Source organism: Eutrema salsugineum, unplaced genomic scaffold (genome assembly GCF_000478725.1).
Source record: "Eutrema salsugineum unplaced genomic scaffold, Eutsalg1_0 scaffold_13, whole genome shotgun sequence".
NCBI lineage: Eukaryota > Viridiplantae > Streptophyta > Magnoliopsida > Brassicales > Brassicaceae > Eutrema > Eutrema salsugineum.
This window is the reverse complement of record NW_006256885.1, coordinates 4,809,715-4,833,633: the sequence shown is the minus strand read 5'-3', so window position 1 is coordinate 4,833,633 and position 23,919 is coordinate 4,809,715. Positions and strand designations below refer to the sequence as shown.

Below are 23,919 nucleotides of genomic sequence, written 5' to 3'. Positions count from 1 at the left end.
AATTAGCAAAATGACCATATACCACAAGACCAGATATTTTTTTTATTGTCCAAAAAATAAGAGTAGTAAAAAAAATTACAGACGTTAAAGGTGTCAAATACAGAGGACCCCTTGAATTTGTCAATGTCATGATGATTTTGGCATTTGTAAGGTTTTTCTTTTTGTCTGATTTTAATGAAGTGATCCCACAATCACTATTTACTTATTTGTTTTTGGTTGCTTGTGAAAGACAATAACTTTTACAAAAGATTATGCTATACAATAATGCTTGTAAAAGTTCTAAAACTTTGTAACCAACCAATGAATGTCATACATACAAAAAAAAATAATATAACGTGAACACATTAATTCTACAACGAATACTAATTTTCCTGCAAAGTGATGATGATGATGGTTTCTTAATTATACTACGAAGATGGTGACAATCCTGATATATGGAGAAAAAGGAACGAGCAACTGCACTGAAATTTTGGAATGACAAATGAAATTTTCATGGCCAACCTAATATCATACTCTCGTTACTCGTTAGTAAGTACGTACCACGCTAATTCTGGCTGTTCATTAACGTAAAAATTACTGATGCACTTACTCAAGATGGCTAGATTCTTAGTGGGGTTTAAAGCCACACTGTGTGTCAACAAGAAACAATCATTGAGCGTAAATTTTCACTCCTCGTTTACTCAAGCACCTGGCGCGTTGTAAACAAGCATTTTGTCAATATCATCTAAAGAAGCATTATTGAGATATTTATGAGAGATTCAAAGATCGATCCAAAATATATTTATTTGGCGTGATCGTGCCTGTTGCATAAAAATGCTATTCACTCCCTTACCTTTAAAAACAAAGCTTTTGAGAAAGAAATAAAATAAAACTCCTCGAATTTACTAAGCAGAGCTTGAAACCAAGGTTGGTTACTTGGTTCAAGTATGAGATTGACACCTAATATCTCTCTACGACGTACACCACAAGAAATCCTTTTTGAGGCTGACCTTTTGTTCGTCGAAGCTGCTGCTGCTGCTGCTGCTACGGAGCGACCAAGGATCTTCTCACCAAAGCCAACCCAATGATTCCTTTTGTAGCTAATTCTGAAGATGTTAAATCAAGCAGGAAAAGATTCAAGTTATTGGATTAATGGTTGCTTGATGATCTCTAAAGAGTGAGTTCACTGTATTATTTATAGATCAATGAGTGAGTATAAATTTCTGAGACTTTGTGGTATACAAACAGACTAGAACAGAGTTTTACACGGTAAAAAGATGCAATAATGCAATTTGTCTACTTGGATAATCTCCATAAGTTTTTCTGAGATAAGACGGTTCCCTATACTTTCAATTAGCAAGATCTGCAAGTGGTCTGTTCTCTATGCTCTGTCATGATTAAGCGGTAACTTCCCTGGTAAGTGGTAATCTGTTCTTTGTTCGGATCTCTAAGGGGTCCAAATGGATTCGATAAGAGCTTAAGAGTGGGAACCTGATGTTGTTAAACAACAGAACAGCAAGTTTTTTTTTGTCACTGTTTTAAGCTTCTTTTTTAATCACACATGAATCTTGTTTGCAAGAAGTTGTAAGACTTCGTAACATATTCAATATCATAACAATGTCCAGAATGAAAAAACTCCAAAGAACCTTTCAAAAACAAGCATGAAGTTTTCTCTTTTTATTGATTTGGTTAAGGAAGAATACAACATAGATGGATGATACTCATTTAGAAGGTGGTGGTGCCTTGGAGGGATCTCCCTTTTGATCTTGCTTAGATCCAGACACAGCTGCAGTTGCAGCCACGGTCATGGCTGTAGCGGCTGCACCGAGCTTAACACCTCCAGCTGCCTTCATGGCACCTGCAACTTTGGCAAATATCGCCACTCCACCTACCAAGATACCTCTCAAAGCTACCGTCGGTTTCACCACCATTTTGCTTTAACCCTGCCCATTTTCGTATTTGTATCAAACTTTGTTCATAAAAGACATACATAACTCTAAAGAAAGAACCTTGCAAACCATCTAAACCAACAAAAAAAAAGAAGAAGCTTATTACTTATACAAGCTGATTAGCATCCAATTACAAACTGTTTATTCCCAATAGATGACACTGAGAAATGGGATGATTCACAAATTTGAAAGAAAGCACTAACTAAACATGACATTTAGAAACCACACACAACTCTCAAAGCTATGTCAAAGAGTTTCAATACCTCTAAGATGCATTCTTATGGAAAATTCCAGCATTGGCATTTAAAAAGAATCCAAGGAGAACAGAAAGCATGTGCCTCGGTCTCTCTTTTGTTTCAGAAGCAAACAATTACAAAGTTATCAAACCAAATCAGTATTGGTACACGACGTGATTCTCTAACCAAAATGGCATCGAAAATTTGGATCCTTTACTTTCACACAATCAAACAAAATCGACCTAAGAAGCTTGGAATCGGATAAATTATATCCTACCAATAGCACAATACAATTCAAGATTCACCTACGAAACAATCAAATATATGAATTTTAGATTCGTCTGTTTATGGGACACAAACCAAATGATACAATATACCGAGTGTTATCGATCGAGAGTTCAAAAGAGTATTGTTTTGAGATTCGATTAGATCAATAAAGTAGGGAAATTTTCGATACAGAGGTTTGTCGGAAAACTCACCGTTAAAAGCCTTCTCTCTGTTGGTGTTGTCGGGGACGGAACTAGATATCTCGGCGACAAGTTATCTTCCCTCGGACAAAGCTATTTTGTCTATAACCTGTAACGACGTCGTTTGAAATAAAGAATTATTGGTTACGGTGTCGTTTCAACCACTTCTGCATACTACAACATCTGTAATAACACTCTTTACGGCGTCGTTTTCTGGCCACGGCGTATGTGAAGCACATTTGCCGATTTGAAACACTTAAAACTCCAACAATGTTTCCGTCGCCGATGTCGCCGCCTCCAGTGAAGTCGCCGGCGGTTCAGACGCAATAAAACCAGTCTCTAGCTTCTCACTTCCATATATATCCGGTTAGAAAGCATTAATGTCGATTTCTTGGCCCTTTGGGTCTGATTCCGGTTCGTCGTTAATGGTGTGAATTTGTGTAGTTGATAGAGAAATTATCGAAAGAAATCGAAACTGGAGGTTCCGATTCCCTGGTTTGTTTTCCTCCTAAATCCCATGAAAACATACTTCATTCTTGTCCTATCTGGGTTACAGATTGTCCTTGTGTTTGATTTTGGTTTCGTTTGTTTTTTTTTTTTTTTTTGGAATTTCAGGTGAGTGAATTGAAAATTCGTTTTAAGAATTGTGAGCAGATGTTGAATTCGATTTCGAGATCCATTGGATCAAAAGCTATGGTAACATTTAAGACTCCTCACATTTCTTTCTCATGAGAACAAAGTTTTGCTGTTTTATGCTCTGGTGTACAGTAGTGTGTTGTGATATGAGCTTTGCACGCAAACTTTAATTTTTTTTTGCTAATGGGATATTTATGGATCTTGTGTTGAAGACTGTTGATGGACAGAAACGAAAGCTGGAAGAATCCGAATATTTGCTCGAACAAAGAAGGTGCTATTTTGTTCCTACGTTTGTTTCTTCAATCTCCTCCTGGAAATTTGATAGCCTTATTGGAACATTAACCTTAGTTATTGTTACATTTTTTCTTATTGAGTTACTCTCCCCACAAAGAGCATTGTGTTTTGAGTTTAGACTCGTATCTTGGGCTCTTGAGGCATCTATAAACGTTATGAAAATTGTGTTGCTTTTGTTACCGTGACCAACTTTTATCGTTCTTTGTTTTTCTTTGTTTCAGACTCTTCTACAATAAGAATATTGTCTCACACCCCAAGTCAAAGAAGCCAGAAGAAGAAATAAATTGACAATGGTTGTGATTTTCTTTTAGTTTCAATGTCTCACACCATTTCCAGAGCTACAAACATATTTCTTCCTTGGTTCCGTTTTCGAGTAGGTTGTAAGGAAATCATTGTGAATCCCATGCCTATTAGTTTGTTTTGAAATCTAGACTGTAAATGGAATCTTGACCCTAAACATAAACTTCTTGTTAAGCTTCTGGTTATTGTTTTAAATCTCAGGAACTTGTTGATGATGTCCAAGAGAGGACAAAATGGTTTCAGATGAAAGGAAAAACAAAAAAAAAACAGGTTTTGAAAACTGGTAACGTAAGCTCGTCTAACCATATACTTTTATCGTCTTCTTCTTCTTATTACATCCATACACATAATCTCATAACCTATACATAGCCAATTTTTAGTAAATTCCAGTCGTCTTTTCTATTTTTCACCAATAGAACACGACCATATTCACTTCTATCACTTTCTAAATATAGACACTTAGCCCCTGACTTGAATTGGTCAAAATCTCTCTCTCTCTCCCTCTCTCTCTCTCTCTTGTCTCATTGTCTCTGTCTTATATCAGCTTGTCTCTCCTCCCTCATTTCTCTCCATTCCCCTGCATTTCCTTCCCACCAGGAGAAAACTAAGGAACAGAACTCGCCAAACCCTTGAAACAAAAAAATGCCCTCAGGCAAACCTTCTTCTGTCTTCCCTTTACATCCCAAACCAACACCATTAAAATCATCAAGCAGCACCAGCAACAGCAACAATAGCACAAACCAGGCCTGTGCCGCCTGCAAATACCAGCGCAGGAAATGTGCTCCTGATTGTCTTCTCGCTCCTTATTTCCCTCACGACCGTCACCACCAATTCCTCAACGCTCACAAGCTCTTTGGAGTCAGCAACATCACCAAGATCATCAAATCCCTTAGCCCTCCTGAGAAAGACGCAGCTATGCATACGATCATGTTTCAGTCCGATGCTCGTGCCAATGATCCGGTTGAAGGTTGCTATAGCATCATAAGAAAGCTTCATCACCAGATCGAGTGCACAAGAAACGAATTGGAGATTGTTCTTCAACAATTGGCTGTGCTTCGTGACCGTGCTCATAATCATCACCATCTTCATCATCCTCAAGAATCGCATATCCAGATGCAAGAACCTGAGGATCTATCGAGTTTTTCGAGTTCTTGTGATCTAAACAACAACAACAACAATTTGATTCCTTACAATTACCCTCTCCATCATGTTCAAGAACAAAATCAACAGCAGCAACAACAACAGTATTGTTCTCCTGGAACCTTTAATGGGTTACAAGAAGACATGTGGTGTCTTCAACTTCAAGATTCATCAACGACGGTGAATTTAAAGAGTGGCTTCATTGATGAATGTGAGGACGTTAAGCCTGTGGAAGAAGTTTCTAGCGAGAGACACGAGTTCGAGAATCATGAAGATTTCGTTGAACAACGGAAACTCGACTTGCCTTCCGCTCAATTCATCATTTCTTCTTAGCTTTTTTTTTTTCTTTTTCTTTGGTCTTTTTTTGGAGTTTTTTTTTTCTTATTAATTAAAGAATCACCTTTTGTTAGGCTCAACAAATTCTCCTCTCATCGATCGACATCAACAGAATTTTCCCCCTTTAATGTTGTTTTCTTTTGGATTTTTTTTAATTGTATCCCATTTAGTAAAATTTGTCGTAGGATTAGATGTGAAAGAGGTATGCAAATCTTCAACATATATTGCACAAGGGAATAAACAAAATTCAGTGGAGAAATATTTTCATTCTAATAGCTCATATGTGAAATCAGATCGTTCAATAATAATAAAACAGGCCCATGAAGAATCAGGAAGAGAAGCCTTGTAATAAAGAGGCCCATTAACACTAAAACAATAGATTTAGTCCCACATCGTTCAGATAAAGAGAAAAAGCTGCGTTTATATATCGCTAGAGTCGACAATGTGATTGTCCCTTCGGGGACATCCGATAAAATTGGAACGATACAGAGAAGATTAGCATGGCCCCTGCGCAAGGATGACACGCACAAATCGAGAAATGGTCCAAATTTTTTTTTTCTTTTTTTCCAATTTTTTTGAAATTTGTTTGTGTTCTTCGATTCTTCGGTTCTGTTCTTCATTTTCTGGACTTATAACTTAACTTTCCGAGGCAAATCTGCGCGAAAATGAGAGATTTCTGAAACCCTAAAACTATTGCTTTTAATGCTGATGATTAAGTTAACTGGAAGTGCAGTGATTTTTTTTGGCATTTTTTTCAGATCGGCTTCTTCTTCCTCTGTGTTCTTCTTCTGGTTTCGATTTTCAGGGTTCTTTTAATCCGTTACTGGAACCGTACTGAAGTTTCGGATGCAAGAGAAAGACTACAGATTTCTAAAAGTCTAGGTTTTTACGAAGAAACACGAATTACAAATGTGTCAGAATGAAAAGTAAAACAAGCCGGCTGCTTGTGGTCGTTTTTGCAGTTCCGATGGTCAGAAAACATATAAATTAGCTTAGATTTAATCCGTGAGCTTGTCCTCTTGTGGAGACAGAGGGTTTGAGTAATTTAAGAAGTTCAATTTTTTTTTTTTATGAAGACACAACTTCTGGAGCTCTTGCTTGTTGTAATCAAGTGTGTGATTTTTTAATAACACTGTTAAGGCCCAAAATCGTAATACCAGACAACATAGAAGTTGCATCCCACAAAATTCATAACCAGACCCACCAATCTAAAACGACGAAAGTTTCTAGCTTTGTAGGGAATAAAATAATCAAAGAGAAAGCTTCGAATGTTTTTGTAGAGGTGGTCACATCACATGCCCATGCCGGACATATCAGGGACATGGTTTTGAGTTTTCTCGTCTGCGTTCACAACCACTGAGGCCTCTGTTGTTGTCAAAAGCAAAGAACCGCTGCGTTTTTGGACACAAAGTTAGTTAGTTTTCCTTCTAATGGAGTAACAACGGTTGAGTTTTGGAACACTCTTTTACCTAGCAGCATCAGTTAAGGCGGTTTTGATAACCTTCACAGGGTCTATGATTCCAGCTTTTACCATATCCACATACGAACCTATTGCATTGCACCCAGAAAACAAAACCGTCAGACAAGTTCAGAGATTGATGATGTTTGCGTTTTGAGATGTTCTCAATGACATTACTAAACTAACCTTTGGCAGCATCAAAACCAAAATTGCAATCGTCTTGCTCTAATAACTTGCCAACCACTAAAGAACCATCGTAACCGGCATTTGCTGCTATTGTTAATGCAGGAGCCTACACAAGATTCACAACTTCTTGTCAAAGTTTTAGACTGAGAGATTTTTCATTTCAAGAAGCTAGAGATCAAACCTTCAGAGCATTCTGAACTATCTCAACACCTCTTCTTTGATCCTCGTTTTGAGTTTGAAGGTTGTCTAAAGCCTTTGTAGCATATAATAGAGCCACACCACCACCTATTCAAAATTTTCCCAGTTATAAGCACATGATGAAATAATTAGAGGAAATAGGGAGAAAAATAAAGCATAATATTTACTTACCTGGAATGATGCCTTCTTCTACGGCTGCTCGTGTAGCGTTTAAAGCATCAGTGACTCTGTCTTTTCTTTCTCCAACTTCAGTTTCACTTGCCCCTCCCACCTAAATAAGAACCAGACATATATCAGCTACTTTGGCATGCAAGAGTCTAAAAAGGACACATTGATGGGTGACTGACTAACCTTGAAGACTGCAACACCACCTGATAGTTTTGAGAGTCTTTCTTGCGTTTTCTCTTTATCAAAAGTGGAAGTGCTCTTTTCATTCGCTGACCTTAGCTGTACACCATGAGAAGAAAAAGGATTGCTTCTACTGTATTCTAGTGAGCAGTATTAATATGATAGAGATAGCGTAAGAAAATAATCATATACCTCTTCACATCTTTCTTCGATCAGCTTCTTATCGCCACCACCGTGCAGGATGATAGTGTCATCACGAGAGATGGTGACCTTTTTCAATGAAATTGTATTACACTCGAATATTGGAAAAAATCACAAGCAGAAACCAGACAAATTTTTCTCCTCTTACCTTTTTCGCGGTCCCAAGCAATTCAGGCCGAATTTTGTCAAGAGTTAGACCGCGCTCCTCAGAGACAACCTGTGTGTAAACGGTAAACCAGTGAGTTAGCAAATGAAAAACGCGAGACAAACGTAACCACATGTTGTTTCAGATAATTTTTTTACCTCTGCACCAGTAAGAACTGCAAGATCATCTAAGCTTGCTTTCCTGTTGTCACCATAACCCGGAGCCTTGATAGCGCATACCTTAAGCCCAGCATGATGCTTATTGAGAATAAGCATAGCTAATGCATCACTCTCTACATCCTCTGCTACAACAAGAAGTGGTCTGCTACTCTGCACAACCACAATCAATAAGAGAAACAAGTAAGCAGTAATTCTAAATAGCAAAGGTCTACAAACCGGACTTCAAAACATAGTAATAACTAATAATAGATAATCAAGGGAATGGTTTACTTGCACAGCTGCCTCTAGAACTTTCAACAACGCGTTCATGTCTGAAATCTTCTTCTCATGAATGAGGATGATGGGATTCTCAAGCTCCTGGAAAACAACACATATTTAGTTTAATATCCTTTATCTGCCTTCGCTTTTGGGTGAAACCTATACTTTCACATCGTACTAAACAGAAAGATATAAACTTACGCATTTCTGAGTCTTCTGATCTGTGATAAAATAAGGAGAAATGTAACCTCTTGCTAGCTTCATCCCTTCCACTACTTCTAGCTCGTTCTCTAAAGTGTTCCCATCCTGCGTATTGTAAGAAAAATGATGAGACATAGCACTAAGTCAATCATCATCTGATCCAATCCAAGGCATGAGAAGCAAAGTAAGCTTACAGCAACGGTGATAACCCCTTCCTTTCCAACTTTCTCCATGGCTCTTGCAATTAGTTCCCCAATCTCACGCTCTCCGTTTGCAGATATAGTAGCAACCTATCAAAATAGCATATATCATGGCAGTAAGAGACAACTTCTAATTCAGCATATGAAAGAACATAGAGAATCATGACTTAATGAATCTGTTTCTAAATCACCTGTGTGATCTCTTCTGGGGTGCTAATCATAACTGCTCTGCTTTTTAAATCAGATACAACTGCGTGAATAGCCATATTTATGCCAGTACGCAGATCCATCACATTTACACCAGCAGCCACTGACTTACAACCTTCGGTGAGTATTGCCTGAGTCAAAACAGTCGCACAAGTGGTACCTATGTAACATTTAAACAGGAATTTTCGCTATTATTAAATCTGCAGCATGTTTTTGTAATAGTCAAAAACTAATCTCCAAGACTTTTGAACTCAAAGAGGGGATTTAGTCAATTACCATCTCCAGCAACCTTGTTAGTGGCATTTGCAACCTGTTTCACGAGCTCTGCACCCATATTCTTAGCTTTTGCTTTGAATGATATGCTTTTTGCCACGGTGACACCATCCTTTGTTATCTTTGGTCCGCCATAACTGTTCTCAATTATCACATTTCTTCCCTAACACCACCACCGAAAGATACTGAATTTGAATAACCCGCACTGCATTGATCTGAACCTTCTAAAAACCAAGATAGAAAGATATATACCTTTGGCCCCATTGTGACTTTCACAGCTTCTGCAACCTCAGATACACCTTGCAACATAGCTGCCCGAGCACCAATCCCGAAACTGATATCCTTAGCCACATAGTTTCTGCTGCTTATAATCCTTCCAGAAACCTTTATGGTAATAGAGATCACCAAAAGAAATCCAATACCGGAATTAAATAACTTAATATAGGTTCTTCTTCTACAGCAATTGGTGGAACCGATTAAACTGTAAACCAGATAAATTTTGCAAATTCAAAAGCTCGAGGTAGAAACTTATTTAAATTTTGTTTCTTTGCATCACTGATGCAACTATCTGGACTTGTAGTTCGATTTGTCAGTTGGCACATTTCTAGCAGTTTCTCGATTAATGCCCAAATAACGAAATGCAATCAAACTCGTAAGATGACCCATAGAATAGAAGTTCACGAGACTCACCAGTTTCCTGGAAGTAGACGAGCTGCAAAGAAAATGATATGCCCATCAGTTCAAGTTGATCGAGTATTTTTACAAGTTTTAAAATAAGCTCACACTAAATGAAAGAATGAAACGTACCCAACTGAAGAAGATAACTTTGACAACACTCGGTACATTTCCGCTTTGCAAAGAGCTACAGAAGAAGAGGCTTCAAGGGTTTAGGGTTTTACTATGACGATCAAGGAATCTGTGCTTACGAATTTTAAGTTTCGTTCAAAAGAGCAAAAACTCTGGAAAATTCTGTGTTCTTGGGTTAAGCTCTGTTTCTGCAACTCCAAAATTAGGTTTTTAGTTCTTCCATTACCTTAGGCCCATTTTTACTTTTTCCAATGGCCCAAATTCTCGTTTTTCTGGGGTTCTTACAATGTGTCGATCGAATCTGACTGAAGAAAATATTTCTAATTTCTAAGTTGAAAAACGAGTGAAATGACTAGCATTACTATAGCAATGAGAAAACTGAAATTCTCTTCAATCAACAAACCAATCTTGATTTTTACATAACCAAAAAAAATCGGTTTTTCTTCAAGGAACATTCTTTCACCAGATACAATAAACCACATCACTACAGAACTCGCAAACAAATCATGAGTTTTTTTCTTTTATATCTGCATCAGAATCTTTGTCTAAGAACATACAAGACCGCTTTGGCACCAATGCCTTCGGAGACGAATGTATGGCTCTCGGTGAATCCCTCTTAAAAACACCAAAAATGAGAGCTACCCTTTTGAAAGGGCAACGAATTTTAAGTTTCTAGGTTCGTGGGCTCGGACAACAGCTTAAACTTGTCTAGTTCTGTGTTCTATGCACTTTTGTCAATGGGAACGGATTTTGTTGGAGACGAACCAGAGCTGCTGCTGCTGCTGCTTTCTCCATTGGTTGTAACCCCGGAATGAGCTGAGGAAGTCTGGTTGGTATTTGTGGATGGCGCTTGTCCTTCTTCCGCGAGTTTTCTAAGTAGGTTCATGACCGTTGGAAGGAATTTGGTTGACAAGGAAAGAAGTCCAGGTAGCTGTTGTTGGTCACAGATGAAAAATTTGGCATTTCAGAGAAAAGATTATAGCTGAAATCAAATGAAGAACAGAGGAGAAAGTGGAAATAAGGATGTTGGAAAACTTGCTCATACCGCTCCATTGCGGAATTCTCCTGATATATTCAATTGCACCCACAAGGCTTTGGAAATAAGGTAACCGACGAAAAGAACACCGAGCCAGAGAGGATTTCTGCCACAAGAGATGCAAACAAGGAAGGGAAATGTGAGTAGCGAGCATCTCCTTTATATGAAATAACTAAGTCAATTAAAAAAAAAAAGGGTAAGAGTACCTTAAGAGAGTCATAAATTCATTAAAACCAAGAACGACCAGGGCAAGGATTGCCCATGGAGGTGGCAACCAGTTGTTATTCCGTCGGTTAGCTTCCTGAAATTCAATGCAACTCTATTCAGATTCAAATCTCTAAGATTTTGTAGGCTGTTAGCTTATGAACCACCAAATGACAAAGGAGATCAGATTCTAATAAGATATCTTTAAAACTTTGAAAAACACTAGAAAAGTCTTTAACTTCAGCGTACCTGTGCAGAAATGGCCTGTGTAACAGTATATTCTGTTTCGTTCTTGAATTGTCTCCACAATGATTTACACTGTACAGGTGTGATCAACGTCTTTTCTGGTGCAACCTGACAATAATAAGGAAAGGAAAGGGATCGTATAAATCTCAAAGGCGTGAGAAATAAATAGAAGACGTCTTGTGTTTCTATTATATACGCTGAGCGAGGTTTTAGTCACCTGCTCCCAAGTGCTTGAGGCGAGTGAATCAATTGTGCTGATGCTCTTGCTAGCAGCATTGTTGCTAGTAGAATTAACCAGAGCGAGAGTTAATGTCTTCTCGATATTGTCGAGTTCATCCTCCAAGCGGATAACAGCCATAACAGAGAGCAGCTTCAGGGACTAGAAAAAGAGAACAATGGTAACATCAAAATCTCGAGAAAATTGTGATCGAGTCAAAAAATAGGTGCTGAGATATTGCTATATCAGGTAGGTTTCATACTGCAGAACGAGCCATCTTTGTGATTGCTCTGATGTCCTCTTTTCCAGTCCACACACGTGGCATTGAATCAGAATCATGGCTGAAGATTGTAGCAAATCTGGTAGAAGTATGTTTAATCAGAAATCTTTGTAAAAAGATGGAATTAATCAGACAAGGAAATAATGAAAGACTAGTAAAATGGTAACACCTGTCCTTCATGCGCATCAACGCTCTTCCAGCCTCTTCCTTTGCCTTTGTTTCAACAATACCTCGTGCATAGTTCTCAAGGTCAGAGAGCATTTTATTCCGTGTTTCGTCGTCCATGTCAAAACCAGATAATGCGTTGGAGAGACCATAGACAGCCAATTCTCCTTCCCGCCTTAGTAGTTTTCTTATCGCTGGCCATGTTTCATCATTGGCTCCATCCAAGAGAGCTTCCACCGGTCCAGATAATGCCACATTTAGTTTAGACTGCAATGACGATTATCTATTAGGAAGGTCCAGATAGGAGTATACGTCTGTTTGGTGCTAGATTATCCAGACTAATATGTACGGCTTTTGCTGCTTGAGAATTTTATTTACCTCATACAGAGTAGTCAGTTCAGACAACTTTGCAGTACGGACAGAAGAGATATGGGCTTCAATATCCCGCTGAAGCTTTTCCCGAGTTTTAGATGTATCCCACTTTGCTTGTTCAATAACAGCCTCTGCAACAAAACATTTCCTTTGTGATTCACATCAGGTGGATTATCTTTTAATGCTTTTTCGTATGATAGTCTTCAGGTTCCAACATGCGATATCCTATATCACACAATTTTGTAGCAGTAACATCAACAATAAGCTATACCTTCACATCCTTTATCAAACCTAAATATGCAAGACTGAGTACAGGAGTCTGCAGAGGATGAAAACCCTTCTCCAGCATCCAAGGCCTTCTCAAAAGCATTCTTGAAGTTTTCAAGTGCTCCAGATCTCAAATGTCCAAGCAAGTCTTGGAAAGTTGGTTGAACAAGCTAGATACGACAATAACAAAACGAGTGATTTAGTACTAAGTATCTGCTTCTCTTACAACTCACATGATTGCAACAGAACACAATTATAACAGTCAAAAATAAAAGAGTATATGCATTACTTGCAATAACTTTTCTTGCAGCTGTTGTCTCTTGGATGATCTTACACCTTCTTCAAAGTATGTCGCTTCTGTGTCATACCTATGATGAAAAATCAGGAAACGAATGAAAATTAAATTCCTACCCTCCTAGAACTATATATATTTAAACGCCTATAGTTCCTCAAAATTATGAAAAACAGTAAAGAAAAATTAAGGACGATATACTTACTCCGATAAGCAAGACTGGAGAATTGAGCTCAGCTTTTTTCCAAATCCGGAAACAGGACCAGACTGTACAGCTTCTTCTAACTCACGCCAATTCTAAACAAAAATTTCAAATATCACCATTTAGATATGAAAATAAACAAAAGACATGAAGCAATACAAACAAAAATTACCTCATTCGCGATAAAACTGGAGAACTTTTCATTGGCAATTTCCTCACATCGCACAGTTGCTACCATGACCTGCGTATAGGCAGCGCATAAATAACAAGACCATAAGGAACAATGATGTAAGGTTGAAGAGGCGAGAGCCTTAAGCAAGCAAATTACCTTGTGTGCTGGAAGATCCAAGTCTTTGTTGTCTTTGATGACTTGCCACATCTGTTTTGCGCTAAAAGCAAACGCATTGGCAGGGACAACTCCTCGTCGATCACCAGCAAGCCCGCCAGGTGCGACAGAGTGAAAGAACCGTTGTCTCAAATTATAGACCTTTCATTTACAGACAAATTAATAGGAAACGCATTAGTATCACCTACAAGCCATATGTTGAGCATTAAATCACAAAAGGTGACGTGACCCTGGATTTTTGACAAAATGTAAAACTAATATGAAAGCACCTGCTCTTTGAATTGCTCTTCCTTTTCTTCATAACTAGAGAGAGCAACTACTTCAACCTGTCACCCAATAAACAACTCCATTTCTTGATCCTATCAAAAGAAGAATGATACTAACTTCTTATCCAATGGTCAAGCGGACGTACATTGAAGAAATCACTAAGTGGAGTTTCTTTGTGTGCTTGAGGCTTGGGGACTGAATCCCATATCTGCATTTAAGGACAACATATAAGGGATTGCTTAATCAAAGCACATAAAAAAGCTAAAGACTGTCTCTTCTTTCACCTTTTGAATGTCTTCCCTCAGCACTGGCTCTAAATTTTCCAGTGGCGTCTGCAAATATTCAGATATTAAAAACATCCACAACTTATAATCCAGAAAACAGAATGATGAAGAAAAAAAAACACAATGCAGGCTAGCTTTTACTAATACATACCCGTGTTTTATCTCTTATGACAAACATCAAAGTCGTCTTCCGGGGACTAAACAACCTCATCATAACCTGATCGCAAGTAGCAGGAAAAGCAAATAGTGTTGAGACTTCGGATCAGAGATAATTCATCCTGATAAATAGATGCAGACACTTACCTGGAACACAGTCTTTAAAAGAGGTTTATTTGCTGCTTGTTCCCGACCAATATCATGACACCACCTGAATCAGAGAACCAGTACGATATAAGATAAAGACAGAAAAAGAATGTCCTGCTATCTATCGAAGAATATAGTGTACAGAAAACCACTTACATGTTTATGAGAACTATGTCTGAGACAGCAAGGGCAAAAAGAGCACTCTGTTTCTCAAAAGCAGTATCATCCTCTCCACGCTCTCTCCCATCGGTACCCTCTAAATCCATCACAACGGTGCAAGGCTCAATACCAGCGCATCTAGCAATCCAGATTCCCTTAGTCGTCTGGGACCTGAAAACAAGGAATTTCGGCGGTTTAAGAATCCTAAATCAGAAACAAAGTATGCTTCCGACAAACTATACAAGGAGAAGGACATGCCTTCCTCTAAATGCATCCATTTCTCTAAAATTTGTTCCGAACAAATGATTCAAGAGCGTACTCTTCCCTGCAAATTCAGCCAGAACGATGTCAAAATCAGTACCAAAAAGCATGGATCCAGAAGAAGCAAGCTTTTACATTCAAGGATTTGATACATACCACTACTTTGTGGACCCATAATCGAGACAACCGCATATGAAAGACCACATTCTTCCAATTTAACCTCCTTGATGAAATGATCAACCCCAGAAACATTAAAGGTACCATCTCCATCGATAAGCTGGGTAGAGCAAGCGGCGTCTGCAACTTCCACACAAAAAAAAAATAAAATAAAGAAAGCTAAGCACTATGTACAAGTAAATGCGGCATTTGAACAAATCACGATCTTCCTGCATGTGAACAACTAAATCTGAAATTTAGTCCTGCTACTCAATAACAGCTTCAAAATCTAGACTTTCATTTCTTCCACACTCCTCGCATTAGTGTTTCCTTTAATTAAACCCAGAATCCTTAGTTCTGGTGAAGAATTTTGGATTTCTATATTAAAGTCCGTGCATTTTCCCAGCACTGAAATCACTATTAACCCAGGAAAAACCTAGCCTTTTCCAATACCAAAACCCCCAAAATTTCCACACTGATCATGTAAATCTAACCTCGAAAAAATCATTGACACTCATCAGTTACCAAAAGAACACAGGAGAATCAATCACCTACCCTCTTATGAGCAAAGAGACTTTTTCAAAATTACAACAGACGGATCACAACACAAATCACAGAACTCACAAAGAAACTGAAATCGAAAACGAATAACGCTTTGTCGAAAACGAAAACTGATCAGATCAAAGGGAGAAAAAAAAAACGGATCCACGAGATCAGGAACATTTATGAGCAGAGAAGAAAGAGAGATGTGTATATAAAGTACCCATTATCGCCCAACGACGCACAGATAGAGTGATGAATGAAGAAGAGAATGGTGAAAGATGTAGACAGAGATCTCAAAGGGAACTCGTGCTTATGATGCACCGTTGCTTAGACGACTGGTTCTGGTAAGGTCATAGGAGCTTCTTTCTATTTGACAAAAGAAAAATGCCAAAAGGCGATTATTTTTTCTTTTTCCCAAGGAATAACTACTTTTTACGATTTTTTTTACCCAAACATTCACTGATCAAGAATATGAATATATGATGACTTTAAGGATTAATTACTAGATAACTATGTTCATGTCCGAATAACTCTTGCTTTAAAAACAACAAAGTGATATTAACTAGAAAAAATATGAATTAGTAGTATACCTAATTCGTTAATAAAATCCTAGTTTGAGGGAAAAAAGAAGAAGATAATTTCCAGGTAAAATTCACTAAAAGTATTAGTATAATCTAACCAAAGAAATAATGATATACTCATTGCATAAAGAGAAATTGGGTCCCACGTGGGCATATTTACATTGATGCGTGGCTGGACAACAACGGGCCCCACAATAAAAGCCCAATATTTAGTTGGGAACCACCTCGCCGCCTCCTCACCTTTGCTAAAGTTGGACGGTGCGATCGGCTCCGATATTGCGACACGTGGAACATTCACCGTCCGATTACTTATCGTTGACCATAGATTTACAAGGAAATGGTTTTGTACAATTTTATTTGGTGTTTGAATTTTCTAAATTGGAAAGATGGTCTATAACATACAGTTTTCATTTTCCAACGTCACATTATTATGCACACAATCCAGGTGATTATTTTACATAGAAGGGTGAACATATTGAAAATTACGAAACTAGTTTACATGAGGCCCAAAACAATTCATAGAGGCCCAGTTTGGAGAAAGACGTCGACAGAGACCGTTGTGTAGCAGACAAAAAAAAAGCCGTTAGTTTCGTTATGTGATATGGGAGAACATGTTGCAGTTCCGAGCAAAGACTCCGTTCAACAACAGTGCTCGAGATTCTCTCTTCCTACTATTCACCAAACGATTTGGATTGGGTTACAGGTTTTTGTCCTCGTTATGCCAGCCAAAGAACACGGCTTTAGACTCCGAAGCTTACACGAAGCTTGTCCAGAAAGCCGCGAAATCAGGCTCCGTGGTTCTGGGAAAGCTCGTCCATGGCCACATGATCAAGTCATCCATCAACCCCTGCCTGCATTTGCTCAACAATCTTCTGAATATGTATTGCAAGTGCCGAGAGTTGGGTTTTGCACGTCAACTGTTCGACCAAATGCCTGAACAGAACATCATCTCTTTTAATTCTTTGATTTCTGGGTACAGCCAGATGGGAGATCATGAAAAGGCCATGGATTTGTTTCTTGAAGCTAGGGATTATAATTTAAAGCTTGATAAGTTCACCTATGCTGGTGCATTGGGCTTTTGTGGAGAAAGGTGTGATCTTGGATTAGGCAAATTGTTGCACGGGTTGGTTATGGTAAACGGTCTGGCTGAGAATGTTTTTGTCGTCAATGTGTTGATCAACATGTATTGCAAGTGTGGAAAGGTTGACCAAGCAATGTCCTTATTCGATCGGTCCGATGAAAAGGACCAGGCTTCGTGGAATTCTTTGATTTCCGGTTATGTTCGGGTTGGTGCAGCGGAAGAAACGCTTAATATGCTGGTTAAAATGCATAGAGGCGGCATAAAGTTGACCACTTATGCTCTTGGAAGTGTGCTAAAGGCTTGTTGCATAAACCTGAACGAAGGGTTGATGGAAAATGGTATGGCAATTCACTGTTACGCTGCAAAATTAGGAATGGAGTTTGATATAGTTGTCGGTACTGCGTTGCTTGACATGTATGCAAAAAATGGAAGTTTGAAAGAATCGATAAAGCTTTTTAGTTTGATGCCTGGAAAGAATGTGGTTACGTATAACGCTATGATCTCTGGGTTTCTCCAAATGGATGACATAACCGATGAAGCTTCTAGTGAAGCCTTTAAGCTCTTCATGGATATGCAAAGACATGGATTGAAACTCTCGCCATCGACATTTTCAGCTGTGCTCAAAGCTTGTTGTGCCGCTAAAACCTTAGAATGTGGAAAGCAGATCCACGCCCTCATATGTAAGAACAATTTTCAGTCTGATGAGTTCATTGGAAGCGGTTTAATTGAGCTGTACGCGATAATGGGTTCATCTGAAGACGGGATGCGATGCTTTGATTCAACATCAAAGCAAGATATCGCTTCATGGACATCGATGATTGATTGCCATGTCCAAAACGAGCAGCTTGAAAGCGCGTTTGATCTATTCCGACAACTTTTCTCATCCCGTATAAGACCGGAAGAGTATACAGTTTCACTTATGATGAGTGCTTGTGCTGATTTTGCTGCATCAAGCTCAGGAGAGCAGATTCAAGGCTATGCCATAAAGAGTGGAATCGATGCATTCACCAGCGTTAAGACCTCAAGCATCTCTATGTACGCAAAATCAGGTAACATGGCGCTTGCGAGTAAAATATTTACCGAGGTCGAAAATCCAGACATTGCAACATACTCAGCTATGATCTCAAGTCTTGCGCAACACGGATTTGCTAGCGATGCCTTAAACATCTTTGAGTCGATGAAAACGCACGGGTTTAAACCGAACCAGCAGACGTTTCTCAGCATCCTAATAGCTTGTTGCCACGGAGGATTAGTCACACAAGGACTCACCTATTTCCAAAGCATGAAGAACGATTACGGGATTCACCCTAACGAGAAACATATCACTTGCCTCGTCGATCTCTTAGGTCGCACAGGGAGATTATCAGATGCTGAGGAACTGATCTTGAGCTCTGGGTTTCAAGACCATCCAGTGATGTGGAGAGCATTGCTGAGCTCTTGCAGGGTTTACAAGGACGGTGTAATTGGCAGACGCGTTGCAGAGAGATTGATGGATATCGACCCCGAGGCCTCTGGCTCGTACGTATTGTTACACAACATTTACAACGAATCTGGAGTCAATTCTTTTGCTGAGGAGGTTAGAGAGCTGATGAGAGACCGTGGGATTAAGAAAGAACCGGCCTTTAGCTGGATTGTGATCGGTAAACAAACTCATTCTTTCACGGTCGCTGATTCGTCTCATTCGTCGACCCAGATGATCTACGCGATGCTGCAGCAGCAGTTAGATACCATGAACACTGTAGATTTTGAAGACGAGACTCTTGTTTATGCTTGTTCTGTTACATGAAAATTTATGCCAAATTTGTCCTTTAAAGTTCATTAAATTACAGTAATACCACCGTTTGATCGATCTGTTTGTTAACTAAAATGGGCCTGTGGCCCAAAAAGCCCATGTACAATCGTCTTTCTCGTACATTTTCCAAGAGGGAGCTCTCAGGGGAACTATCGCAGTGAAGGGAGAAGAAATGGCGGCCAAAAACCTAATCAGGTCGGGAGCTTCGTTGATGAATCGGTTTCTATCGAAGCCGACGACGAATCTTGTGCAGAACAATCTCAGATCGCTTCAGCAGATAGCTCCTCAGGGACAAGAAGTTCCACCGTATTTTTTCCCGTCGTTGTCGAATCTACAGACTTCGCTCAGTTCTCGCTGTAACGACACTGCCTCGCTCCAGGAACTCTCGGAACGTGGGTTTCTTCACCCTTCTGGTCTTCCTTCACTCGAGTTCTTCTTACCAGAAGGTACTTCGCTCTCTTATCTCCATTTCAGTGTATCTGTCATTAGCTAGAATGGTGATTTGTTCCGCCTCTCACTGGGATGTATCTGGTTTGGCTTGTGAAAGTGATTCTTAGGGTAAATTATGCTTGAGTACTAATCAAGTAGTGATCCAGTGTTCTGCCTCTTAGAGTGTCTAAGGCATTTGATCCTTGAAGGAATCGGAAACGTTTCTTGTTTGTTCATTTGCTTACGCAATAGAAGCAAGATAAAAAAAAAAGATTGTTAACTTTAGGTGGTTTTGTCCTGTAAATTGTCAATATGCTGCTAGTGGAAGTACTGGGTTATGGTGTGGTATTCTGTGGTTTTGAATCGGAATCATGGCGAGTTAGATAGTGCTTGTATCACAATGGTAAATAAAAATAGTTCTCTCATGTCTATGTTGTGCTTGAGTTGCATATAGTGTCCAGAATCTAAAGAATATTTTAGCCTTCAATCTATTGAATTGTTGGGCATTAGTCTCTGCAAAAGTTGCACACTTTTGCTGCTGCCTAATATCAATGTATTTGGTGATGTAGTCAATCCTTCAAGTGAGCCATTGCTTCTATTTCCTAAGAGGACATTCCAACCGAGCACTATCAGGCGCAAACGGAACCATGGATTCTTTGCTCGGTATGTCCCTTCGTGTTAAACCTCCTTAGTAAATCAAACCTTTATCCTCTAAATTCAAAAGCTTTTCGACTGCTGGAATCATGGCTTATTTTCATTCACATTAGAGGAGGAACTGGTTGTAGCAATAATGAAAAGTATGAACAATTTTTTGTATTTGTACATGTTAAGTGACCACACTGTTTACTCATACCACTAGTGAATATTTGGATATAAACAGCAAGGCAACCAAAGGTGGACGGAGAGTCATAGCTCGAAGAATAGCAAAAGGGCGTCACAGAGTTACGGCCTAGAATCTCTTCAACCTATCTACAAATCTCCGGTTTTCAAATTGGCCGGTTAAGTCCGTCTCCTTGAGTCCTTCAGGCTAGAAACTCTGAAACTTCGATCTCATAATTAACTCGGATGTCTTCATATCCGTGTTTTGATGTGTTGTTGATCTTGGAATCGAAGTGAAGTTAAATTTTTTTTTTTGAAATTCTATGTTTCTTTTTTCTGTAAACAATCTCAGCTCTTATTTAATGGATAGTTTATCAAGAAAACCTTAAAATGTTGACAATTTATAGGAACTTTAATATCGAAATTCGAAACAAATAAAAAGGATAAAAACTGTGTATTTCTCCAAAACAATTAAAAATGATGTAAAGAGAATCTCACAGTTGACCAATGATGTTGTACATGAAACTTGCATTGAATTACGACAGTCCACATTTTGACCCCACAAAATATCATAGAGAGAGAGAAGCAATACGCGACAAAAAAACAAAGATGAAGACAATAGTTTCCAATACAGAGGCTAAAACAAACTGACCATATACAAACACATGTGTACGTAGATGACGAGAGAGAAAGATCGTACATCCCCCATACATACGTGCTTACATACATATATATGTTTGTATGTGTTCATTATTAATTGTGTATAAGGACGAACTTTATTAGTATAAACCTTGTTCCATAACTCACACAACTTTAACCTGAAGTAGAACATTTATGTTTTCCCCCTTAAACAAATTCAATGCAATAGTTACAGATTAAAAAAGTAAGTATTTATTGTAACATATCACAATCCTTATACTGTTTAGTATAAAAATAATATATGGAAGACTTATCAGCACATGTAGGTGATTATTTATGTTCCCTCTTTCCTTCTCATATATAAAAGATATAAAACGTATGTAGCTTCTATATAGGTATTTATTACGTACCCATGTCTAGGAATCCCATGTTGGTGGAGTAGGACTAGGGTTTGCTTAAGTGATGACGTACTGTCCACAAGAGATTGGGGATGATGAGGATGATGATGATGGTATGATCATGTGATTGATGTATGAGTCCACTCGATGATGATCACCAGGAATTTCCAAGTTGTACGTGGCGGGGAGAAGAAGGCCGTGGTCTTGTGAAGTTGGAGAGGGAGAGGATAATACTTTGCCTTCAAGAACTTGTCCACATATTAACTTTGTGGCCACAAATGGAATGCTCCGAGGATCACCATTATCGTTGTATGGTGTTACAAACACGTTGAGTTTGTCACCATCATCATAATCTTGAAGAGGTTCGTGAAAAGTGGCAATGGTACTCGCCGGGAGATCTGGTAGTGAAGGCCATTGGGGATCATTATCATGATGATGATGATTGTTTATGACTGGTGTGGCTGACAGAATGTCGAGACTATTGTAAAGGTTATTATCTTGATGAAACTTGAAATCTCCTTCTCTAGAGGTTGGAAACATCAATGGGGTCATAACATGAGGAGAAGGAAGAGGGATGTGGCTTGGAGTGATAAAATTAGGGTTAGTGTTTGTGATGATATTGGACATGAATCTTGAACCTTCGTCGTCGCCAATAGTAGGGTTGAATCCATTGTGATATGGAAGGCTGGTGAGCAAATTTGCCATGGAGGAGATATGAAGATGATGATGATGACCATGATGATGGTGATGATGATGAGACATGAGTTTCTTTTTTATGCTTGAGTTCCAGAAATTCTTGACCTCGTTATCTGTTCGTCCAGGTAGATGCTTAGCAATCTGAGCCCATCTGTCAAAAATCCATACGAGAAAAAATAAAATGATTATAAAACGTAATCACTTTCTTCATGACGTTTTCAAATATAAATGTACGCAATGTTAAATAGCTAATAACCTGTTTCCAAGAATGCTATGAAGCTCAATGATAAGAGCAGCTTCTTGAGGAGAGAAACTTCCACGTTTGAGATCAGGTCTTAGATAATTTATCCATCTTAATCTACAACTCTTTCCACATCTCTGCAAACCTAATCAACACACACGCAAAACCCCAACAGATCAAAAACAAAAGACATGAGACTTTTGTCAGTAGAGAATTCAAGAAACAAAACCCATCATAAGATTTCTGTATATATGCCTGCATGTTTGGGAACAGAGCTCCAGCATCCATGCCCATATGTATTGATGTAGTTGATGAGCTTTTCGTCCTCTTCTGGTGACCAAAGCCCTCTCTTCACCTTTTGCTTATTGCAGCACGAGTGATGACCCATCTCTCTCTCTCTCTCTCTTTCTCTTTCCCTCTCTCTAAGAATGTTTGTACGATGTTAAGGGGTTATAAACTTATAATACTGTAGAGGATTGAGGAGATTATTAAACACAATTAAAATGAGAGAAATAACGGCTGCAGAACACTTCTAGTATTAAGTTGTTACAAAGTTAAAAGTATATCACCTAATGGTGTGTGGACCCAATTTTTTTCTTTTGTGAAATCCGAAAATACATATATATTTTAAAATTGTTGACAGTAATTTGGAGCTTGCAACTTGGAAAAGATGTAACAAGCTGAAAATAATGATATAACAAAATTAATAATATTAATTTGCTTTAGGTGGGTTTTTAGCACACTGAAGACGAGAATGTCCCAGTGTATTTTTTTAGGGTTTTGTGTTATAAAAGGTTAAAAGGCTAAAAGCTGAAGGTTCTTCTCAGTGAGAGCCTGTGTGGCTTATTACAGAATCAGGGCCATTGTCTTCTTGTAGACAAACACGTGTTGCTCATGCAGACAGTGCGGGCCCTACGCCTCAGTTGTAATTTTTGTTTTTGGAGTGTAGTTTTGTGTTTTCTTAATTAAACTATTGCTAATTATTATGTGTTTTTCTATTAGATCCAGGTCCAAATTAATGCATAGTCTGACAGTCTGTAGTTTGTGAATATGCTTACCATTTAAACCCGCTTAACATTACGTACGATTAAAATATTTTGACCATGATTCCTAAATTATTGTTACAGTGAAATATGTTAGTTATTCAATCATTGTGTCCAAATATAATAAACGGATTGCCTCTGCATAAATTATTAATGACTATATTATTATATAGGATTGTTGGATGTTCAAAAAAAAAAAAAGGATTGCCAACAAAGGAAGCAAAGTTTAAAGTTTGACATAAAGGGCTCGTATGCTATACATAGATTCTTAATTTGACTTAGAGTTGATGTCACTAATTGTAAACAGTTTTACAAACGTGAATATGTTTCTTTTTCTTTTAAAAAACGTGAAAATGTTATATATATTTTTTTACGTCAAGTGAAATTCGCCCGTCTCTAGACGACTATAAGAAGCCAACCTATAAAATAAATAAAAATACAACAACATATATTATGAAGCTTATATATGTGTAGATAAAATCCACACCCTTTCATAAAAACTTGGAATTCGAATCAATAGTCTGCTAATATGATATCCAGAATATAAATTAGAGACAATCACTTTATTTACTTACGCATTATATTTCAACTTTTTGTAACA

The 23,919-nt window shown here is 38.4% G+C and overlaps 7 protein-coding genes, 1 long non-coding RNA gene and 1 other non-coding gene across 11 annotated transcripts; 5 read left to right on the top strand and 4 right to left on the bottom strand.

The window, feature by feature from the left end:
- Positions 1–1,558: 1,558 nt before the first annotated feature.
- On the bottom strand, positions 1,559–1,917 carry LOC18024504. The gene has a single exon (XM_024159337.1). The coding sequence runs from the start codon at positions 1,908–1,910 to the stop codon at positions 1,701–1,703; it is 210 nt and encodes a 69-aa protein (XP_024015105.1). The 5' UTR covers positions 1,911–1,917; the 3' UTR covers positions 1,559–1,700.
- Positions 1,918–2,753: 836 nt separating this feature from the next.
- LOC18024503 lies at positions 2,754–4,039 on the top strand. The gene is made up of 5 exons (XR_002900761.1): positions 2,754–2,997; positions 3,076–3,126; positions 3,247–3,327; positions 3,480–3,538; positions 3,783–4,039. It is a non-coding gene; the product is annotated as an uncharacterized LOC18024503 (long non-coding RNA).
- A 109-nt stretch (positions 4,040–4,148) lies between these two features.
- Positions 4,149–5,344, top strand: LOC18024502 (LOB domain-containing protein 22). Its single transcript, XM_006407096.2, has one exon. The coding sequence runs from the start codon at positions 4,504–4,506 to the stop codon at positions 5,332–5,334; it is 831 nt and encodes a 276-aa protein (XP_006407159.1). The 5' UTR covers positions 4,149–4,503; the 3' UTR covers positions 5,335–5,344.
- Positions 5,345–5,787: 443 nt separating this feature from the next.
- On the top strand, positions 5,788–5,890 carry LOC112089049. Its single transcript, XR_002900860.1, has one exon. It is a non-coding gene; the product is annotated as a U6 spliceosomal RNA (small nuclear RNA).
- Positions 5,891–6,443: 553 nt separating this feature from the next.
- LOC18024147 (chaperonin CPN60-like 2, mitochondrial) lies at positions 6,444–10,166 on the bottom strand. Its single transcript, XM_006407095.2, has 17 exons — positions 10,000–10,166; positions 9,883–9,904; positions 9,445–9,576; positions 9,196–9,355; positions 8,904–9,079; positions 8,707–8,802; positions 8,513–8,617; positions 8,324–8,410; positions 8,033–8,203; positions 7,878–7,946; positions 7,721–7,798; positions 7,532–7,627; positions 7,352–7,451; positions 7,164–7,267; positions 6,983–7,088; positions 6,807–6,885; positions 6,444–6,728 (listed from the first exon to the last, which is right to left on the bottom strand). Exons 1-17 carry the CDS (start codon positions 10,035–10,037, stop codon positions 6,629–6,631), a joined length of 1,719 nt encoding a protein of 572 aa, XP_006407158.1. The 5' UTR covers positions 10,038–10,166; the 3' UTR covers positions 6,444–6,628.
- Positions 10,167–10,373: 207 nt separating this feature from the next.
- Positions 10,374–15,949, bottom strand: LOC18024146 (protein ROOT HAIR DEFECTIVE 3). 2 transcript variants are annotated; one of them, XM_006407094.2, is made up of 22 exons: positions 15,820–15,949; positions 15,057–15,203; positions 14,898–14,964; positions 14,637–14,810; positions 14,481–14,544; positions 14,329–14,394; positions 14,178–14,225; positions 14,039–14,101; positions 13,896–13,952; positions 13,609–13,767; positions 13,453–13,521; positions 13,284–13,375; positions 13,076–13,154; positions 12,791–12,956; positions 12,526–12,650; positions 12,152–12,414; positions 11,965–12,061; positions 11,703–11,864; positions 11,489–11,593; positions 11,242–11,336; positions 11,045–11,141; positions 10,374–10,930 (listed from the first exon to the last, which is right to left on the bottom strand). In XM_006407094.2, exons 1-22 carry the CDS (start codon positions 15,821–15,823, stop codon positions 10,721–10,723), a joined length of 2,409 nt encoding a protein of 802 aa, XP_006407157.1. In that variant the 5' UTR covers positions 15,824–15,949; the 3' UTR covers positions 10,374–10,720. The 2 variants fall into 2 exon arrangements, with proteins under 2 accessions (XP_006407157.1, XP_006407156.1); XM_006407093.2 differs by having other exon boundaries at positions 15,057–15,197.
- A 661-nt stretch (positions 15,950–16,610) lies between these two features.
- On the top strand, positions 16,611–19,060 carry LOC18024145 (pentatricopeptide repeat-containing protein At3g13880). The gene is made up of 2 exons (XM_006407092.2): positions 16,611–16,625; positions 16,768–19,060. Exons 1-2 carry the CDS (start codon positions 16,611–16,613, stop codon positions 19,045–19,047), a joined length of 2,295 nt encoding a protein of 764 aa, XP_006407155.2. The 3' UTR covers positions 19,048–19,060.
- A 116-nt stretch (positions 19,061–19,176) lies between these two features.
- On the top strand, positions 19,177–20,692 carry LOC18024144. 2 transcript variants are annotated; one of them, XM_006407091.2, is made up of 3 exons: positions 19,177–19,499; positions 20,052–20,145; positions 20,363–20,692. In XM_006407091.2, exons 1-3 carry the CDS (start codon positions 19,226–19,228, stop codon positions 20,433–20,435), a joined length of 441 nt encoding a protein of 146 aa, XP_006407154.1. In that variant the 5' UTR covers positions 19,177–19,225; the 3' UTR covers positions 20,436–20,692. The 2 variants fall into 2 exon arrangements, with proteins under 2 accessions (XP_006407154.1, XP_024015465.1); XM_024159697.1 differs by having other exon boundaries at positions 20,342–20,679.
- Positions 20,693–21,395: 703 nt separating this feature from the next.
- Positions 21,396–22,663, bottom strand: LOC18024143 (transcription factor MYB26). Its single transcript, XM_006407090.2, has 3 exons — positions 22,531–22,663; positions 22,291–22,420; positions 21,396–22,185 (listed from the first exon to the last, which is right to left on the bottom strand). Exons 1-3 carry the CDS (start codon positions 22,661–22,663, stop codon positions 21,396–21,398), a joined length of 1,053 nt encoding a protein of 350 aa, XP_006407153.1.
- Between the last annotated feature and the right edge of the window lie 1,256 nt (positions 22,664–23,919).